The 15,950-nt window shown below is 37.8% G+C and overlaps 2 protein-coding genes across 2 annotated transcripts; both read left to right on the top strand.

Annotated features, from left to right (window-relative positions):
* The first annotated feature begins 5,252 nt into the window (after positions 1 to 5,252).
* On the top strand, positions 5,253 to 6,690 carry LOC143449445 (uncharacterized). Its single transcript, XM_076949656.1, has 2 exons — positions 5,253 to 5,493; positions 5,694 to 6,690. Exons 1-2 carry the CDS (start codon positions 5,420 to 5,422, stop codon positions 5,974 to 5,976), a joined length of 357 nt encoding a protein of 118 aa, XP_076805771.1. The 5' UTR covers positions 5,253 to 5,419; the 3' UTR covers positions 5,977 to 6,690.
* Positions 6,691 to 11,017: 4,327 nt separating this feature from the next.
* Positions 11,018 to 12,652, top strand: LOC143449628 (uncharacterized). Its single transcript, XM_076949895.1, has 2 exons — positions 11,018 to 11,291; positions 11,493 to 12,652. Exons 1-2 carry the CDS (start codon positions 11,218 to 11,220, stop codon positions 12,262 to 12,264), a joined length of 846 nt encoding a protein of 281 aa, XP_076806010.1. The 5' UTR covers positions 11,018 to 11,217; the 3' UTR covers positions 12,265 to 12,652.
* The last annotated feature ends 3,298 nt before the right edge of the window (positions 12,653 to 15,950 follow it).

The following is a 15,950-nucleotide window of genomic DNA, read 5'->3' on the forward strand; positions in this document are numbered from 1 at the left end:
GGAGTGGATGCCAGCGAGGACCAAATAGAGTTTGCACGAAAACAAAACAAATTCAGTCACATCAAATACTTGGTTGGGAAAGCAGAGAATTTACCGTTTGATGACAACAGCGTAGATTTGGTAACTTGTGGGACGTCAGTGCATTGGTTCGATTTAGAGGCATTTTTTGGTGAAGTATCTCGCATATTAAAACCGAACGGATGCCTTGCACTGTTTTGTTACATTGATCAGGAAATGTATCCCCTTGGTGTCGATGACTGCGAGTCATCCAAAGCTACAGTTGGATTAAACTGGCTTCTATATGATCTTGAACTTCGGAATAATCCGCGAGGAAAATGGATCCTGAAAGAATGTTGGAATGGCTACGAAGATATCTTTAACCCTATTCTAACTAGGCTTGGCTTCTCCCGCACACTGTCATAGCAAAACGTGGCGTACAGTTGCATTGTTTGCTGTAGAAACTTGAAATTTGGTGACTTTTCCTAAAAAATGTTCAGCTATCTGTCCATGTTTGTTTGGTAAAGTTGGATTTTGTAATTTTTAAGATATTGCGATATTTTCATAATTTTCCTCTGCTTTGCTCTGCTCTCCGCATTGAAGCGTATTACTCATTTACGCACCAATAACTCGACTAACTATTCTCTTTCGTTCTCTTCTCGCGGTCAGCTGGTTTTCCGCACAGCGGGGACGCGGCGTAACAAGAAGAATTTCTAGAAATGTGTCACTTTTAGAAATACTTAATTTACACTAAATTCACTTTCTTTAGTTTTACAATTATGATGTATACAGGAAGCCAGATGATTTTTCTACTAACCTGTAAAAATCCGATAAGTTTACGACGTATAGTTTTCTAGTAATTAACGATTGAAAATGTGTGTGCGGGGTCGGCCACACCTAGTTTTTTAGTAAACTCGCGAGCCTGGTTAGGATAGGGTTAAACAAATTCCATTTCCATCCAAGCAACGTAAAGAAACAATTTCATTTCGACAACAAATGTCTTTCGAAAAAGCTTGTGGGTATTTACACTCCGCTTTAAGGCAACAAAATCTCAAAATGAGAAAAAAAGAGTTGGATGAAATCTTTGGCAATGTCGTTCCCAACGATCAGGGTGAATTTGATTTGTTGAAGGCGATTGAGAGCAAAGTGAAAAAAGTCTGGAATCTAAACGAAGAAAAAGAGTTTTGCATTGAGTGGAAATATTTTACCATATTTGCTTCCATGTCCCGTAACGTATAACTTGTTTCTGTGATAACACCGTATATTTGTTGCTTGGTAGACTTGCTGCATATAGTACTACATGCATTTGGAAGCATTATTGTTTTGCTTGTTTTGAAAATGTTTGCCTCAGGCCGATTAGATACAGCTGTTGTGCTAATTGTCATAATTAGCCCTTCTCCTTACGGAATTCAAGTGCATATCTGATGATATTATAATGTTATCAATGTTTTATTTCGTGTGTTTTACAATAAGCGCTTTACTATATTTTGGCCGTGTCTGGATTATGCGTTTTGATTACTTCCCAATTTCGTCATTCGTACTACAGCGCATCAGCTCAGCTCTGCTAAGCCAGTCTAGAATTTACAGTCTGCCAAATGCAGCTTTATTCTGTGTTCTGGAAACAGTAACCGTTTCGTTGAGAACCAATAATAAATAATTTAATTGTTCAAGACGTTGACAGTTTCTTTCTGGTACTGTGATGCTTAACTGGCTATCAGGGGTTAATGAATGCGATATCATTGGAGTCAGATTAGTGAACAATCGATCAAACAATAATTAACAACTGTTCACAACCCCAACAATACGCTCGGTTAGCTCACTGTTATGCTTTGCCACTTTAACTAATACATTATGTAACAGTGTAACGTTGTTTTCTGATACGCTTGGTTTGTCGTGCCTCAGACTTGTCTGCCTTCAGCCAGAAGCACTTATTAATTTGGTTACGCCTCGCCCGTTGTACTGCGAGTGATCTTTCTATCGATACCAGCACTGCTGTGTTGTCTTGCCTTGTTTTTACCATTTGCAATACAATCTGATATAATTAGTTACAAGTTCGAACCAGCAATAGGAAAAAGGCCGGTAACAACATTATTTGTATGCAAGCGATGTAATTGCAAAGCAAGTATTTAACAAATTTCAACAAAAATTCCAAGTCCTTTTTACCCCTTTAGAAGTAGAAGGGGTTGAATCAAAGATTACTAAGTAAGGATTGGAAACTGATAAAATCTTGAAGACTCGTCACTGTTGAACGGCTGCTGACACATCTTGCTTTGTCAGCATCAGTTGCAACCATAATAGTAGGTAACTTATATGTTTTGAATCAATTCTAAAAACTTTGAAACTAGAAAACAAATGCAGAAATGCTACCGGTAGCCTAAAGAATGTGAATGGTGTTTAAAATTGTTTGGCTGATAACCGTCGGGTTTACACTAACACAGTTGCTACCTTAAATAATGAACTACTGTGTTTTACTTAAACTTAACTTCTACAATATTTTTTGTATTTTGCTAAAGTGCATATTGCCAAACCCAACGACTCAACTGCTGTGTAAACCCAACATAATAACGCTCAAATTAAAGTGAAACAGCATTTGTACTACAAGCCATCCAAACGTGACAAGTCTTTACAAGTGACCTCTTTCCAGGGGCTAAACAAAATTTATTTAGATTGTTTTTTGTCAGTAAAAATAACTAAAAATACAAATATTTAAATAACAAATGTGTACCGAGTTTATGTTCCTTTGATGTATTGGATATGAAGTTATCGACAAATTTTTGATGATGACGTCATTTCGTTTCTAACCCTTACTTAGTAATCTTTGGTTGAATACGCTTGCTTTTTGGCCAAATATGTTTTTTTAAGTGATAAACGCGTGTTCAAGTTTACTATTTATTGTTTCTAGCAACAGTAAGTTATGCCTATGCTGTTGGATTGACTTTTGCACAATGTAGTCCTACTTAAATGGGAAATAACGTAGGTATACACAAAATCACACACGTCACATTTTGTCAACTCTAAATACAGTAAAATCCCCTTTTGACTTTTCGCTTATTTGAAATATCAATTCCAAGTAGTTAAATGTTTTAAGAGGGGATTTATGGAATTGCCGTCAACGCTTCTATAGAGTTATCCGGATCTACCATTGATCTCAAACATGATTCAAAGCTTTGTTTAGTGTTACTCACGCTGGCCGAGCCTTTAAACGCATGTGAGATTTTGACCGGTTCTTTGGCCGGATTGCCATCCCTATAAATGAGCATGTTGTCCACGAGAAGCATTATTTTCAATTTATTATTAGAAAAAAAATGTTGGAAGTTGCACAAAATAAAACAAAGAACGAGCAAAAGAGCTGTTTTTTTCACTCGTATTATACAGTATAGCTATAAACTTCCAAGTATTATTGATTCTTCAAGTCTAGTACATTGAAAATTGTTGAATAGTATCGATCTAAACAATTGACTAATAAAAGTTTTCATATTATTTTCGCTTTTTATTTGTTCTACGTACAATTTATTATTGCTTATTCATAGACCATTACTTTAAGTAAGAATAAAATCCGATAAAATGTCGGTTACAGCTAGACATAACAATTCTTTAAGGGAACATAGCGGGAACTTTAAGGGGAATTTTTTTAAAAAAGTACATAAATTACTTGACTTGACTCAAGTTAATATTTGAAACGACTCGAACTTTCATCGTAACTCTAACCACAATAAATTTATTTATCTACGAGCGCGTAAGGTGCAACCAAATGGAATAAATAATAATCCTAAACGTTTATGGTTGACATAAATGGTGTTTTTGCTTCGTGTTTAGCTTGGTTTCGAATATCAGTTGGCTTGATTTGAATCGAGTCTTATTTTCCAAGCGACTCGACTTGACTCGATAGAAAGCCAATATTTGGTGGGGAACACCCTTACGCGCAACCAACGTTAGCAACGAAAATTGATTTTCCGACCACATCACTTTATTGTTTCCATTATGTAATATTTATAATTTCTATAGACTGCTTTCTTGTATAGTGTTTGTGATAACCATGCAATCATCCTGATAAGGTCCGCTTTACGTTTCACCTTATTCAGTGAATTGATTTCGTAGAGCATTTTAACTTGGGTTCGAACAGTTTTTCCTAAACTTTACACAACCTGTGAAGCGTTATCGCGACGTTTTTTGCCCTCACGTCTTCACGCTTTGTGCTGATTGTTGTGTAATTACGTAATTAATTTGTGAAGCAAACGTCTTAATTATGGATTGAGCATTCTTGGTTGGTTGGTTGTTATTTTGCATCCATTGCAATATGAGAATGCTGAGGTATATTTTTTTCTCGACTTTGCCCAAGATAGTTAAGTATGTAGGTTATCACGTATGTAAATTTTGTGGGTAATTGCTCTAACCGCTATAAACATCATTGAAAAATTCTTTGCTCTTTTCTTGAAGCTTTTATTTGGCTTTTGGTTGACTTGTCTTAGCATTTTCTTCCACTTAAAATTAATTTTGCAGGAAGCACTGTATGGTTTTTGTATGACGCGCAGTTCATAAAAAATAAGTGTACTTCATCCGCTTAATTTATATCAGAAGGATTACTAAATATGTAAAATTTCTAAATAAGTTAGCCAAGTAATTAGTTTAGAAAATACTCAATATAGCTTTAAGTAATTAATCTACAGTGTACCCTAAAATATTAATTTTGCTATTTATTTGCTATGTTTCAACATTTGAATGAATTAACCAAGAAGACGAGTGGCAGGTGTAGGCAAGCTTTACCAAACAACTCCATATGGCGAGAGATTTTAATAGTTGAAAAGATTCAATAAGTTGATAATGTTGAGTGAAACAAATCAGGATCGGCTGTTATGACTATATCTTATAGAAGTTGGTATTGACTATTATGTATAAGCAATGGTAAATTGTCATTACAATGGCCTGTTAAATTGGGTTACTTCATATTTTGGGAATGACGTATTACGCAACCGATGGGTAAGTGCTGCTGGAAGTAGTAGCCTACGTCGGTGACCACGAGGTCTAGTTGCGCAATGTGAATACATTATGTCTTTGTTTACATATAACTTCTTAAGGTAACTTGATGTAATAGTCATATTTCACATTTGGTAAACTTTGTCTGTAAATGTACCCGTTGCCATTGTGGTACAGTGTACATTGTACAAAATACGTTACGGTGATTCCCCGAGGGAAGAAGTATGTTGGTTACATTGCACCAACACCACCAGGTCGTTTTTCTGAAGCAGATATAAAATCAATCCATTTCAAGATCTCGACATTCCCATATTGTTCTAGAATAGTTTACGTTCGTCTATTCTGAAACTCAGGTTTAGCTGCCAAGTTTTAGTTTTAGTTTTATTTACTCATCTCTCTAATTTGTTCTGCCCTGGCTTCAGACAGTTTCAGAATAACAACAAGAAAAATGAAGAAATCTGTTTTGATTTTGGTTCTCAGTTTACTTTGCTTAGGCTCAACAAAAGAAGTTTCTACAAACAGGTGGGTAAAAGTACAATTGTGTAAAAGATCCTATTACTGTAAATGTGAACAAACCGGTAGCAGACAAATTAACAGTTTCAATTTTGAATAACTAGCACCACAACAAACAACCAACTTGACGTGTGTTTAGGGCAAGTAATGTAAAACTGAGCAATAGTATTCTCGGTTGGTAACCATATTCCTGTATGTCATGAATGCAGAATCGTGGAGTTTTCGTCAAGCAAAAATGCTACAAGTGAAGATGAAGGAATAATGGAGAAGGATCTTCCAAGCTTAAGAAATCAACATCAAAGCATTCTTTCTTCCGACAAAAGTACTGACGTAGGCTGTGATCCTGGCATCGGTGAAAACGGTGTGGTTGGTAACCCGAATAATAATGATGTGGACTTACCAGAAGACGCAAAACAGGAACCGAAACACGTTGATGAGGATCGAGAACAAAATTCAGGGTCGTATGTTGACCAAATCTTGAACAAAATTTAACAACTTCAACGGTTGCCTTATGTTTGCTTTACCTCACTTTACAATTTGGTTCATCCCCTACTATCAACCGGTAAATCTACCGTAAAAGCGTCTGTCATGCGTATACCATACGAAGTCGTTGTCTTCGTACAAACATTGGTTTCGATAACAATTGCCCAACGTCTTCATTCAAAACTCGCCAGGCCAACTCATCCATTGATAAGCTGGATACTTTTGGGCGCTGTTTTCTTTTACTTGGTGCCGTCTCTCTTACAGTCGGTAGCAAATTTGTGCATGATATTGGCTGACTTAGACAGCTGGTTGTTCGTACTTATTGTTAGCGTAGTACTTGGAATAACAGCTTGTATTCTTCTATTTTTCCTGCAACTAGTATTTTGGCTGATTGGGTTTGCTCTTGTGACTCTGGTTTACGTGGTCAGCTTTGCATTTTGTAAGGAGGCGATGGTACTTGGCGTTGTTATTTTATCAGTTAACAGGTTTCGGTTATGATTGCTCGGATGAAATATTTGAAACGCCTCATCGAACACAGTGTTATTTTACAATGATATTTTTTGTAAAACCGTAACGATAACGACAGCATTATTTTGTAAATACAAGGTTGATAATGATAAGAATAATACTGCTTTTTGGTTTGGCTGAAATAAAATGTATACATTTTGTAACCTGGAGACATTCATACAATCCTGATGTTTTACCCCATTCAGTGTGTTGCTTTTTCTACATGGGAGAGTATTTGTCTACAACGTCGTATAAACATATATTTTGTTCAGAAAATGGTAAGAGCAGAAGTATTGTTACGTTGCTCTATCAATAACCACCCAAGAATATTCTGCAAATCAACAATTTCATGGCATTAAGTTCTTTGTTTAAAGTAATTGCAGAAACCTGGTGTCAGGGTATAGATACAACTATGCGGTACTTGCAGATAGACAGATCACAGACAACGGCCGTATTCAAATAATATTTCAAACGCAATAACCAGCTAAGTTGTAGCAAACTAAACGTAATACTTTAAGGGCAATTTGCCTTCTGTAAGCAGCAAACACTTAGATTAGACTAGACTACTTACAGCTACTTTTGTGTTGTTCCGCTCTTCGAACAAAACTGTTGAGGGGAAACTTTAAAGGCTGATTTTTAGCCACAAGTGGTCGACAAGGCGGCGTTCCAACGTCCCGTGTTGCGACTAAGATACGTGGCATATACGTCTTATAGGCCAGGCTTGTCCAAACTTTTTTCACTGAGGGCCATGTGCTAAAAAGCTAAGCAGTGTCCGGGCCACTCACTATGTGTGAAGATCGCTGCTTTCCTACAACGCACTAACTATCGTAAAGAACATCAGCAAAGGTATTGGCGACAATATTCATTTTCTAATTGAAAGTGTTAAATAATAGACCGAGAAAAATATCATCCAAAGCAATAAAAAATCGCACAAATGTAGCGACTCGCTTGCCCCTACAACTCTAACAGGTACCACGAACGCAAAGTTTACGCCGCCCAGCGCTATATAAAATAAAAAGCCATAGAAGAATTAATCTAATGAAATGCAAAATGGTCGGATAAAGGATGGAAATATTTCAACGTTCTTCGCGGGAGCAGTGACGCGATGCGAAGAAGTTACATAAATGCTTGTCAGTCATTCTGGTTCCCAGTATATTTTGATTATATTCTGATTTTGAATTATATGACAATGAAGATATTTGCTTTATGTACGTGCATTCGAAAAGTTCCTTTGGTTCTGCCGGTTCCATGACAATTGACCGCGGGAAATTGACCGCGAACAAACTCACCGGGGACAACTGAACGTGACGTAAATTGACCGCGAACAAACTGACCGTGATGTAGATTGACCGCGAACAAACTAACCGGGAACAAACTGACCGGAATGAAAATTGACCGGGAGTTAAATTGACCGTGCAAGTGCTGAATTATTGTGTTTAAGTTGATGGTAGTATATGATATGTAAAGTAAATATTTGTTTGTAACTATTTCCTTTGTTTTTAACAAAATTTTTTTTTTATTTCAATACACATTGAAACATTTATTGAAATAAACAGAAATATTTCCGGAAATACGAGTAACAACATTAAAAGAAGTTCACTGCAAAACACATATGACACTACATAATAAGGGCACTAAAATTGACACAAACTGTTATTTGACAAATAAGGAAGTTTATTGCGCAAATTGTAGGTTGTGGGCGATGCCTCTGAGAAAATCTAATATGTCACGGTTTGCAAAATCTTCAACGATGGTTTGAAGTCGCGCATCCAGATCCTTGTATTTTATCCTTTTGGCAGGAGGCCCTTGGGCACAGAGCGCCTCAATCTTGTTTTTGTTTATGTTCTGCAATTTCCTCAAAGCTTCTATAAATTTCCAAATGGTTGGGTGTTGCATTGATAACATCTTGTTTATTAGATTGTGGTGACCTTCAACTTTGTTATTGGTTCTGGCGTCGCCATTTAACACCCGAACATGGACGTTCCAGAAGTCCTGACGTACAGCTTCAATCTGAGAATTTACTTAACTAAAGTGTCCATTGTTATTACAATGAGTCCATTGTTACTACATGAGATAGAACGCATTGTTTCATAATCTGATCAAACAACTCGTCTAGACCGGGAAAATGCATGTAACAATAGGAAATCTATGAATAAAGGTGAAAAACCCGTAGGGTCACCCTACACCAGACGTGGGCAAACTGCGGCTCGCGAGCCGCATGCGGCTCTCCGGCATGTTTTTTGTGGCTCTTCTAGTCGAATCGTAAAATTTCAAAAAATGTAAAGGCTACCAAGAGAACCGTTTATGAAAGTTTCTGTGTAGTTTTTCTTTATTTAGGCCAGCATTTCGTTTATGATGTAACACTAGACATCGATTCCGACATTGTTTTCAGGTATAGATTCTATACTCTATTGCAAAGGTTGTCAAAATGCACCTCACCAACATGTTTTTATGGGTCTTTTAGTTAAAAAGTAATATCCCAAAATGACTACTAATAGTATAATAACCAAATTGACAATCATTACTGATTTTGCGGCTCGCTGGTGTTTATATTTTTCCACAAGTGACTCTTTCATTGATCAAATTTGCCCACCCCTGCCCTACACCCTACAAGGGGCCAAAAAACCCTACGAGTGGCAACCTTGACTGCAATACACATACTAAATTGGCTGGGATTAAAGCTGATGCGCGACTAGATAGTGAATTAGAATTTTGACCTTTTGACGGCCAATTTGTCGCCGGTTAATTTGATCGCCGGCCAATTTATCGACGGTTAATTTCATCGCCGGCCAATTTACGTCACGGTTAATTTCATCGCCGGCCAATTTGTTGCCGGTCAGTTGACCACTACCAGTTGTCGCCGGTGAATTTGTTCACGGTCAATTGAGGTGATCCCGGTTCTGCCATATATGATGTAGCACATAACAGCACTTAACTGCAGTGTACAGGCACTGCAGGGTCTCGTTACAGGTGGAATCAGAAAAAATAACAGCATTGTGAAGCTCTTGTGATACATAATTTTTTAATTTCTACGCAATATCTGCTCAATAACATACCGTAACTTAAGTCACCTTACAATTAACGAATTTATGCAAGTTAATAATCACCACTAAATGCTTCGAAAAATAATTTGCACCTGAATAGTTTGAAGTTGAACAGTTTTATGTAAACCATATTGAAATAATTAAGTTTGTTAGACTTAAACTTCCAAAGTTAGTTTCGTATTTCTTTATCTTTGGTACGAAGTTACATGTGAATTCGATGATGGCCGCAGGCCAATAATAAACAGGTACCGGGCCGCAGTTGGCCCGCGGGCCATAGTTTGGACAACCCTGATAAATATCTCATAACATTTTAACACAATCGTTAATAGAAAATCGGATGCTTAGGCCATAAAAGTCAATTTTGTAAAAATATGAAACCGGTGACGACAAATTTTCATAAACATAATGTCATTGATACATTATCGCCTTATTATTACATATCAAATGTCTTACGCAATATAACGGTAATCTTCGTAAATATTCAGCTGCTGCGCAAGGTCCCAATCGTAGCCCAACTACCAATTGTGCAGTGATCGCTTTTGTTTGGCAATGACACCGCTGCTGAAAGGCTGAAGTACCGGTACTTTCAAGTCTCGATTTCGCTTCTATGGGCAAAAGTGAAGTTTTGTGTGTTGGCTCAATTGCGCACATAAACGAAGGTAATTCCCCAAATAAGAGCCCCGAGGAAATTACTTACAGTTGGTATAGGACTATAGGTAAATAAAATAACGGCTGAAGTCACGCTAGCAACGTATTGGCCTGAACGCAGCGATTTCGCTACCAGCCGTTCTACGACGAAAAACTATATAAGTAAATAGACTAACGGCTAACTTCGTAAGTTGGTAGAAATTATATCTAGCATTCTAGCTATAAGCCGCTGGCAGTATCATCTGTGACGATCCAAGAAGTGCGGTTATATTTCGTAGACAGGGTTTTCACAAAACTTACTGGTTTATCATAGTTTCAGGTAAAAGCTTTTTCTAGAAGCTATAGTTAAACAGCACTAAATATGTCCCACAGTAAACCGCTAACTAAACCACCCAATGCCACATTTCATTGGGATATTGTTCCTCTTTCTATCTTGCTCATCGGGCGCGCTACTAGGAACTTTGAGGTCTTTAGTCGTTATCTCCGTTTAAACTAGTTGCTAATTGACTAGCTTGTACGTAAGCAGGGAAGATTTTAGTCTTCGACGAAAGCTTTCCATGCTTGAACAGAAAGAATAACCGCAATAAGCCAGAAAGAAATATAGTAGAAGAATTATGTATTTTCGTCGTTCAAAGTGACCTTTAATTCCACTAACATCGGAAGTAAATATAAACATAATGGATTTTCACATGCAATTATGACGGGTAGCTAAGTGGCGGCTGATTAATGAAAGCTTCAGGCCAAATATAACTGGCAGCAATTTCAGGGACACACAAAAAACACCAGGCCATGCTACCTTTGTTCGAAATGTACAGTTTATGAATAAAAACTTCTTTATGATAATATGTAAATATTCTAGATAAGTAGCTCTACATAGGAAAGGGATGAAAACAGTGTTGTCGATGAGAATACTGCAACTCATTGATTGTCATGTGCAGTGTTTTGAATAGACTAAAATGACCCATATGATATATATTATATATATATATTACTCATCTCTCTAATTTGTTCTGCCCTGGCTTCAGACAGTTTCAGAATAAAAACAAGAAAAATGAAGAATTCTGTTTTGATTTTGGTTCTCAGTTTACTTTGCTTAGGCTCAACAAAGGAAATTTCTACAAACAGGTGGGTAAAAGTACAATTGTGTAAAAGATCCTATTACTGTAAATGTGAACAAGCTGGTAGCAGACAAAATTAACAGTTTCAATTTTGAATAGCTAGCACCACAACAAACAACCAACTTGACGTGTGTTTAGGGCAAATAATGTAAAACTGAGCAATAGTATTCTCAGTTGGTAACCATATTCCTGTATGTCATGAATGCAGAATCGTGGAATTTTCGTCAAGCAAAAATGCTACAAGTGAAGATGAAGGAATAATGGAGAAGGATCTTCCAAGCTTAAGAAATCAACATGAAAGCATTCTTTCTTCCGACAAAAGTACTGACGTACGCTGTGATCCTGGCATCGGAGAAAACGGTGTGGTTGGTAACCCGAATAATAATGATGAAGATTTACCAGAAGACACAAAAGAGGAACCGAAACACGTTGACGTGGATCGAGAACAAAATTCAGGGTCGTATGTTGACCAAATCTTGAATAAAATTTACCAACTTCAACGGTTGCCTTATGGTTGCTTCACCTCACTTTACAATTTAGTTTATCCCCTACTATCAACCGGTAAATCTACCGTAAAAGCGTCTGTCATGCGTATACCATACGAAGTCGTTGTCTTCGTACAAAAATTGGTTTCGATAACAATTGCCCAACGTCTTCATTCAAAACTCGCCAGGCCAACTCAGCCATTGATAAGCTGGATACTTTTGGGCGCTGTTTTCTTTTACTTGGTGCCGTCTCTCTTACAGTCGGTAGCAAATTTGTGCATGATATTGGCTGACTTAGACAGCTGGTTGTTCGTACTTATTGTTAGCGTAGTACTTGGAATAACAGCTTGTATTCTTCTATTTTTCCTGCAACTAGTATTTTGGCTGATTGGGTTTGCTCTTGTGACTCTGGTTTACGTGGTCAGCTTTGCATTTTGTAAGGAGGCGATGGTACTTGGCGTTGTTATTTTATCGGTTAACAGGTTTCGGTTATGATTGCTCGGATGAAATATTTGAAACGCCTCATCGAACACAGTGTTATTTTACAATGATATTTTTTATAAAACCGTAACGATAACGACAGCATTATTTTGTAAATACAAGGTTGATAAGAATAATACTGCTTTTTGGTTTGGCTGAAATAAAATGTATACGTTTTGTAACCTGGAGGCATTCATACAATCCTGATGTTTTACCCCATTCAGTGTGTTGCTTTTTCTACATGGGAGAGTATTTGTCTACAACATCGTATAAACAGATACTTTGTTCAGAAAATGGTAAGAGCAGAAGTATTGCTCCGTTGCTCTATAAATAACCACCCAAGAATATTCTGCAAATCAACAATTTCATGGCATTAAGTTCTTTGTTTAAAGTAATTGCAGAAACCTGGTGTCAGGGTATAGATACAACTATGCGGTACTTGCAGATAGACAGATCACAGACAACGGCCGTATTCATATAATATTTCAAACGCAATAACCAGCTAAGTTGTAGCAAACTAAACGTAATACTTTAATGGCAATTTGCCTTCTGTAAGCAGCAAACACTTAGATTAGACTAGACTACTTACAGCTACTTTTGTGTTGTTCCGCTCTTCGAACAAAACTGTTGAGGGGAAACTTTAAAGGCTGATTTTTAGCCACAAGTGGTCGACAAGGCGGCGTTCCAACGTCCCGCGTTGCGACTGAGATAGGTGGCATATACGTCTTATAGGCCAGGCTTGTCCAAACTTTTTTCACTGAGGGCCATGTGCTAAAAAGCTAAGCAGTGTCCGGGCCACTCACTATGTGTGAAGATCGCTGCTTTCCTACAACGCACTAACTATCGTAAAGAACATCAGCAAAGGTATTGGCGACAATATTCATTTTCTAATTGAAAGTGTTAAATAATAGACCGAGAAAAATATCATCCAAAGCAATAAAAAATCGCACAAATGTAGCGACTCGCTTGCCCCTACAACTCTAACAGGTACCACGAACGCAAAGTTTACGCCGCCCAGCGCTATATAAAATAAAAAGCCATAGAAGAATTAATCTAATGAAATGCAAAATGGTCGGATAAAGGATGGAAATATTTCAACGTTCTTCGCGGGAGCAGTGACGCGATGCGAAGAAGTTACATAAATGCTTGTCAGTCATTCTGGTTTTCAGTATATTTTGATTATATTCTGATTTTGAATTATATAACAATGAAGATTTTTGCTTTATGTACGTGCATTCGAAAAGTTCCTTTGGTTCTGCCATATTTGATGTAGCACATAACAGCACTTAACTGCAGTGTACAGGCACTACAGGGTCTCGTTACAGGTGGAACCAGATAAAATTACAGCATTGTGAAGCTCTTGTTATATATCATTTTTTAATTTCTACGCAATATCTGCTCAATAACGTACCGTAACTTAGGTCATCTTACAATTAACGAATGCAAGTTAATAATCACCACTAAATGTTTCGAAAAATTATTTGCACTTGAATAGTGTGAAGTTGAACAGTTTTATGTAAACCATATTGAAATAAAGTTTGTTAGACTTAAACTTCCAAAGTTTGTGTCGTATTTCTTTATCTTTGGTATGAAGTTACGTGTGAATACGATGATGGACGCGGGCTAATAATAATAAACAGGTGCTGGGCCGCATTTGCCCCGCGGGCCATAGTTTGGACATACCTGATATAGGCTACAGCAACTTGCTTGCATAAGTCAAAGCATGATAAGTCCTTCCCTGTACTACATGTAACTTATACCGAAGAGCAGTAAAATTAAAAATAATTAGTAAAGTATTATTCATAAAAGACTTAAACACCTCTCAACATTTTAACACGATCGTTAATAGAAAATCGGATGCTTAGGCCATAAAGTCAATTTTGTAAAAATATGAAACCGGTGACGACAAATTTTCATAAACATAATGTCATTGATACATTATCGCCTTATTATTACATATCAAATGTCTTACGCAATATAACGGTAATCGTCGTAAATGGTTCCAGGTCGATTCAACCCACGGACGATTCAACCCCGGACGATTCAACCCCGGACGATTCAACCCACGGACGATTCAACCCAGGACGATTCAACCCACGGATGATTCAACCCAGGACGATTCAACCCAGGACGATTCAACCCGCGGACCTTTCACGTACTATTGGCTTAGGTTATCACCAAGTTACTTTGCAGCCAATATTATGTAAGCTAAATAAAGCTAATATATAGGCCTAAGCTAATATAAAGCTTTTTGTGTTTCCTTTTTTTCTTTTACCACTTCTTGTTAGCATTGGTTGTACATCAAAACACTTATTGTTTTCTGCTTTCCAGTAAAACCTTGAATATTGTTATTTTGCCCTATACAGTAGGCCTACTTTGCGTACATTTCTGTCTACGCCTGCTATTATTTTTTGTATTTACCCGTGTAGATCGGTTATTATATAAAATGTTCTCCTTTTAGCATTAAGTTAACATTTTTGAAGTTTTTGAAAAGACAAAATGCTTTCGACCCACGTACGTAAATGTGTGTATTTATTTTTTTTCATGTACACAAATTACAGATATTTTTATAGACACCTGTTTATACATCGATTAATTAGAAAGAAAGTTGTTTTATTTACAGGCAAGCTTAAGAACATGAACCTGAACACAAACACAGCACGTATAAAACACAAAGCTGAAAAGGGTACTACAAACGGTAATTAATTAGCACATATGAGCGATTGTACGCAGATACATCAATTTATCTGGCTCATTTGCATAAGTGCAAACCTTTGCCGAAAGTCTGTGAGCCAGGTGCGTGTATTTCCTTCGTGGTTGGTATTGGTATAGTGGTAAAAGCGGCATCCGTACCTGATAACGAACTGCGTAGACGTTTTTGTAAATGGGTTAAATCGCCCGTGGGTTGAATCGTCCGGGGTTGAATCGTCCGTGGGTTGAATCGTCCGGGGTTGAATCGTCCGGGGTTGAATCGTCCGTGGGTTGAATCGTCCGCGGGTTGAATCGTCCGGGGTTGAATCGTCCGGGGTTGAATCGTCCGTGGGTTGAATCGTCCGCGGGTTGAATCGTCCGCGGGTTGAATGGTCCGCGGGTTGAATCGTCCGTGGGTTGAATCGTCCGCGGGTTGAATGGTCCGCGGGTTGAATCGTCCGCGAGTTGAACCGTCCGTGGGTTGAATCGTCCTGGGTTGAATGGTCCTGTGTTAAATCGTCCGTGGGTTGAATCGTCCGTGGGTTGAATCGTCCGACCACCGTCGTAAATATTCAGCTGCTGCACAAGGTCCCAATCGTAGCCCAACTACCAATTGTGCAGTGATCGCTTTTGTTTGGCAATGACACCGCTGCTGAAAGACTGAAGTACCGGTACTTTCAAGTTTCGATTTCGCTTCTACGGGCGAAAGTGAAGTTTTGCGTGTTGGCTCAATTGCGCACATAAACGAAGGTAATTCCCCAAATAAGAGCCCCGAGGAAATTACTTACAGTTGGTAGGCTATAGGTAAATAAAATAACGGCTGAAGTCACGCTAGCAACGTATTGGCCTGAACGCAGCGATTTCGCTACCAGCCGTTCTACGACGAAAAACTACATAAGTAAATAGACTAACGGCTAACTTCATAAGTTGGTAGAAATTATATCTAGCTATAAGCCGCTGGCAGTATCATCTGTGACGATCCAAAAAGTGCGGTTATATTTCGTAGACAG

This window comes from Clavelina lepadiformis, chromosome 3 (assembly GCF_947623445.1).
Source record: "Clavelina lepadiformis chromosome 3, kaClaLepa1.1, whole genome shotgun sequence".
Classification (NCBI taxonomy): domain Eukaryota; kingdom Metazoa; phylum Chordata; class Ascidiacea; order Aplousobranchia; family Clavelinidae; genus Clavelina; species Clavelina lepadiformis.

Excerpts from the sequence above, each read along its gene's own strand:
- LOC143449445 (XM_076949656.1), top strand. The coding sequence starts at position 5,420 with ATGAAGAAATCTGTTTTGATTTTGGTTCTCAGTTTACTTTGCTTAGGC. Across the intron at positions 5,494-5,693 it reads AAAGAAGTTTCTACAAACAG|AATCGTGGAGTTTTCGTCAA; the intron begins GTGGGTAAAAGT and ends TCATGAATGCAG.
- LOC143449628 (XM_076949895.1), top strand. The coding sequence starts at position 11,218 with ATGAAGAATTCTGTTTTGATTTTGGTTCTCAGTTTACTTTGCTTAGGC. Across the intron at positions 11,292-11,492 it reads AAGGAAATTTCTACAAACAG|AATCGTGGAATTTTCGTCAA; the intron begins GTGGGTAAAAGT and ends TCATGAATGCAG.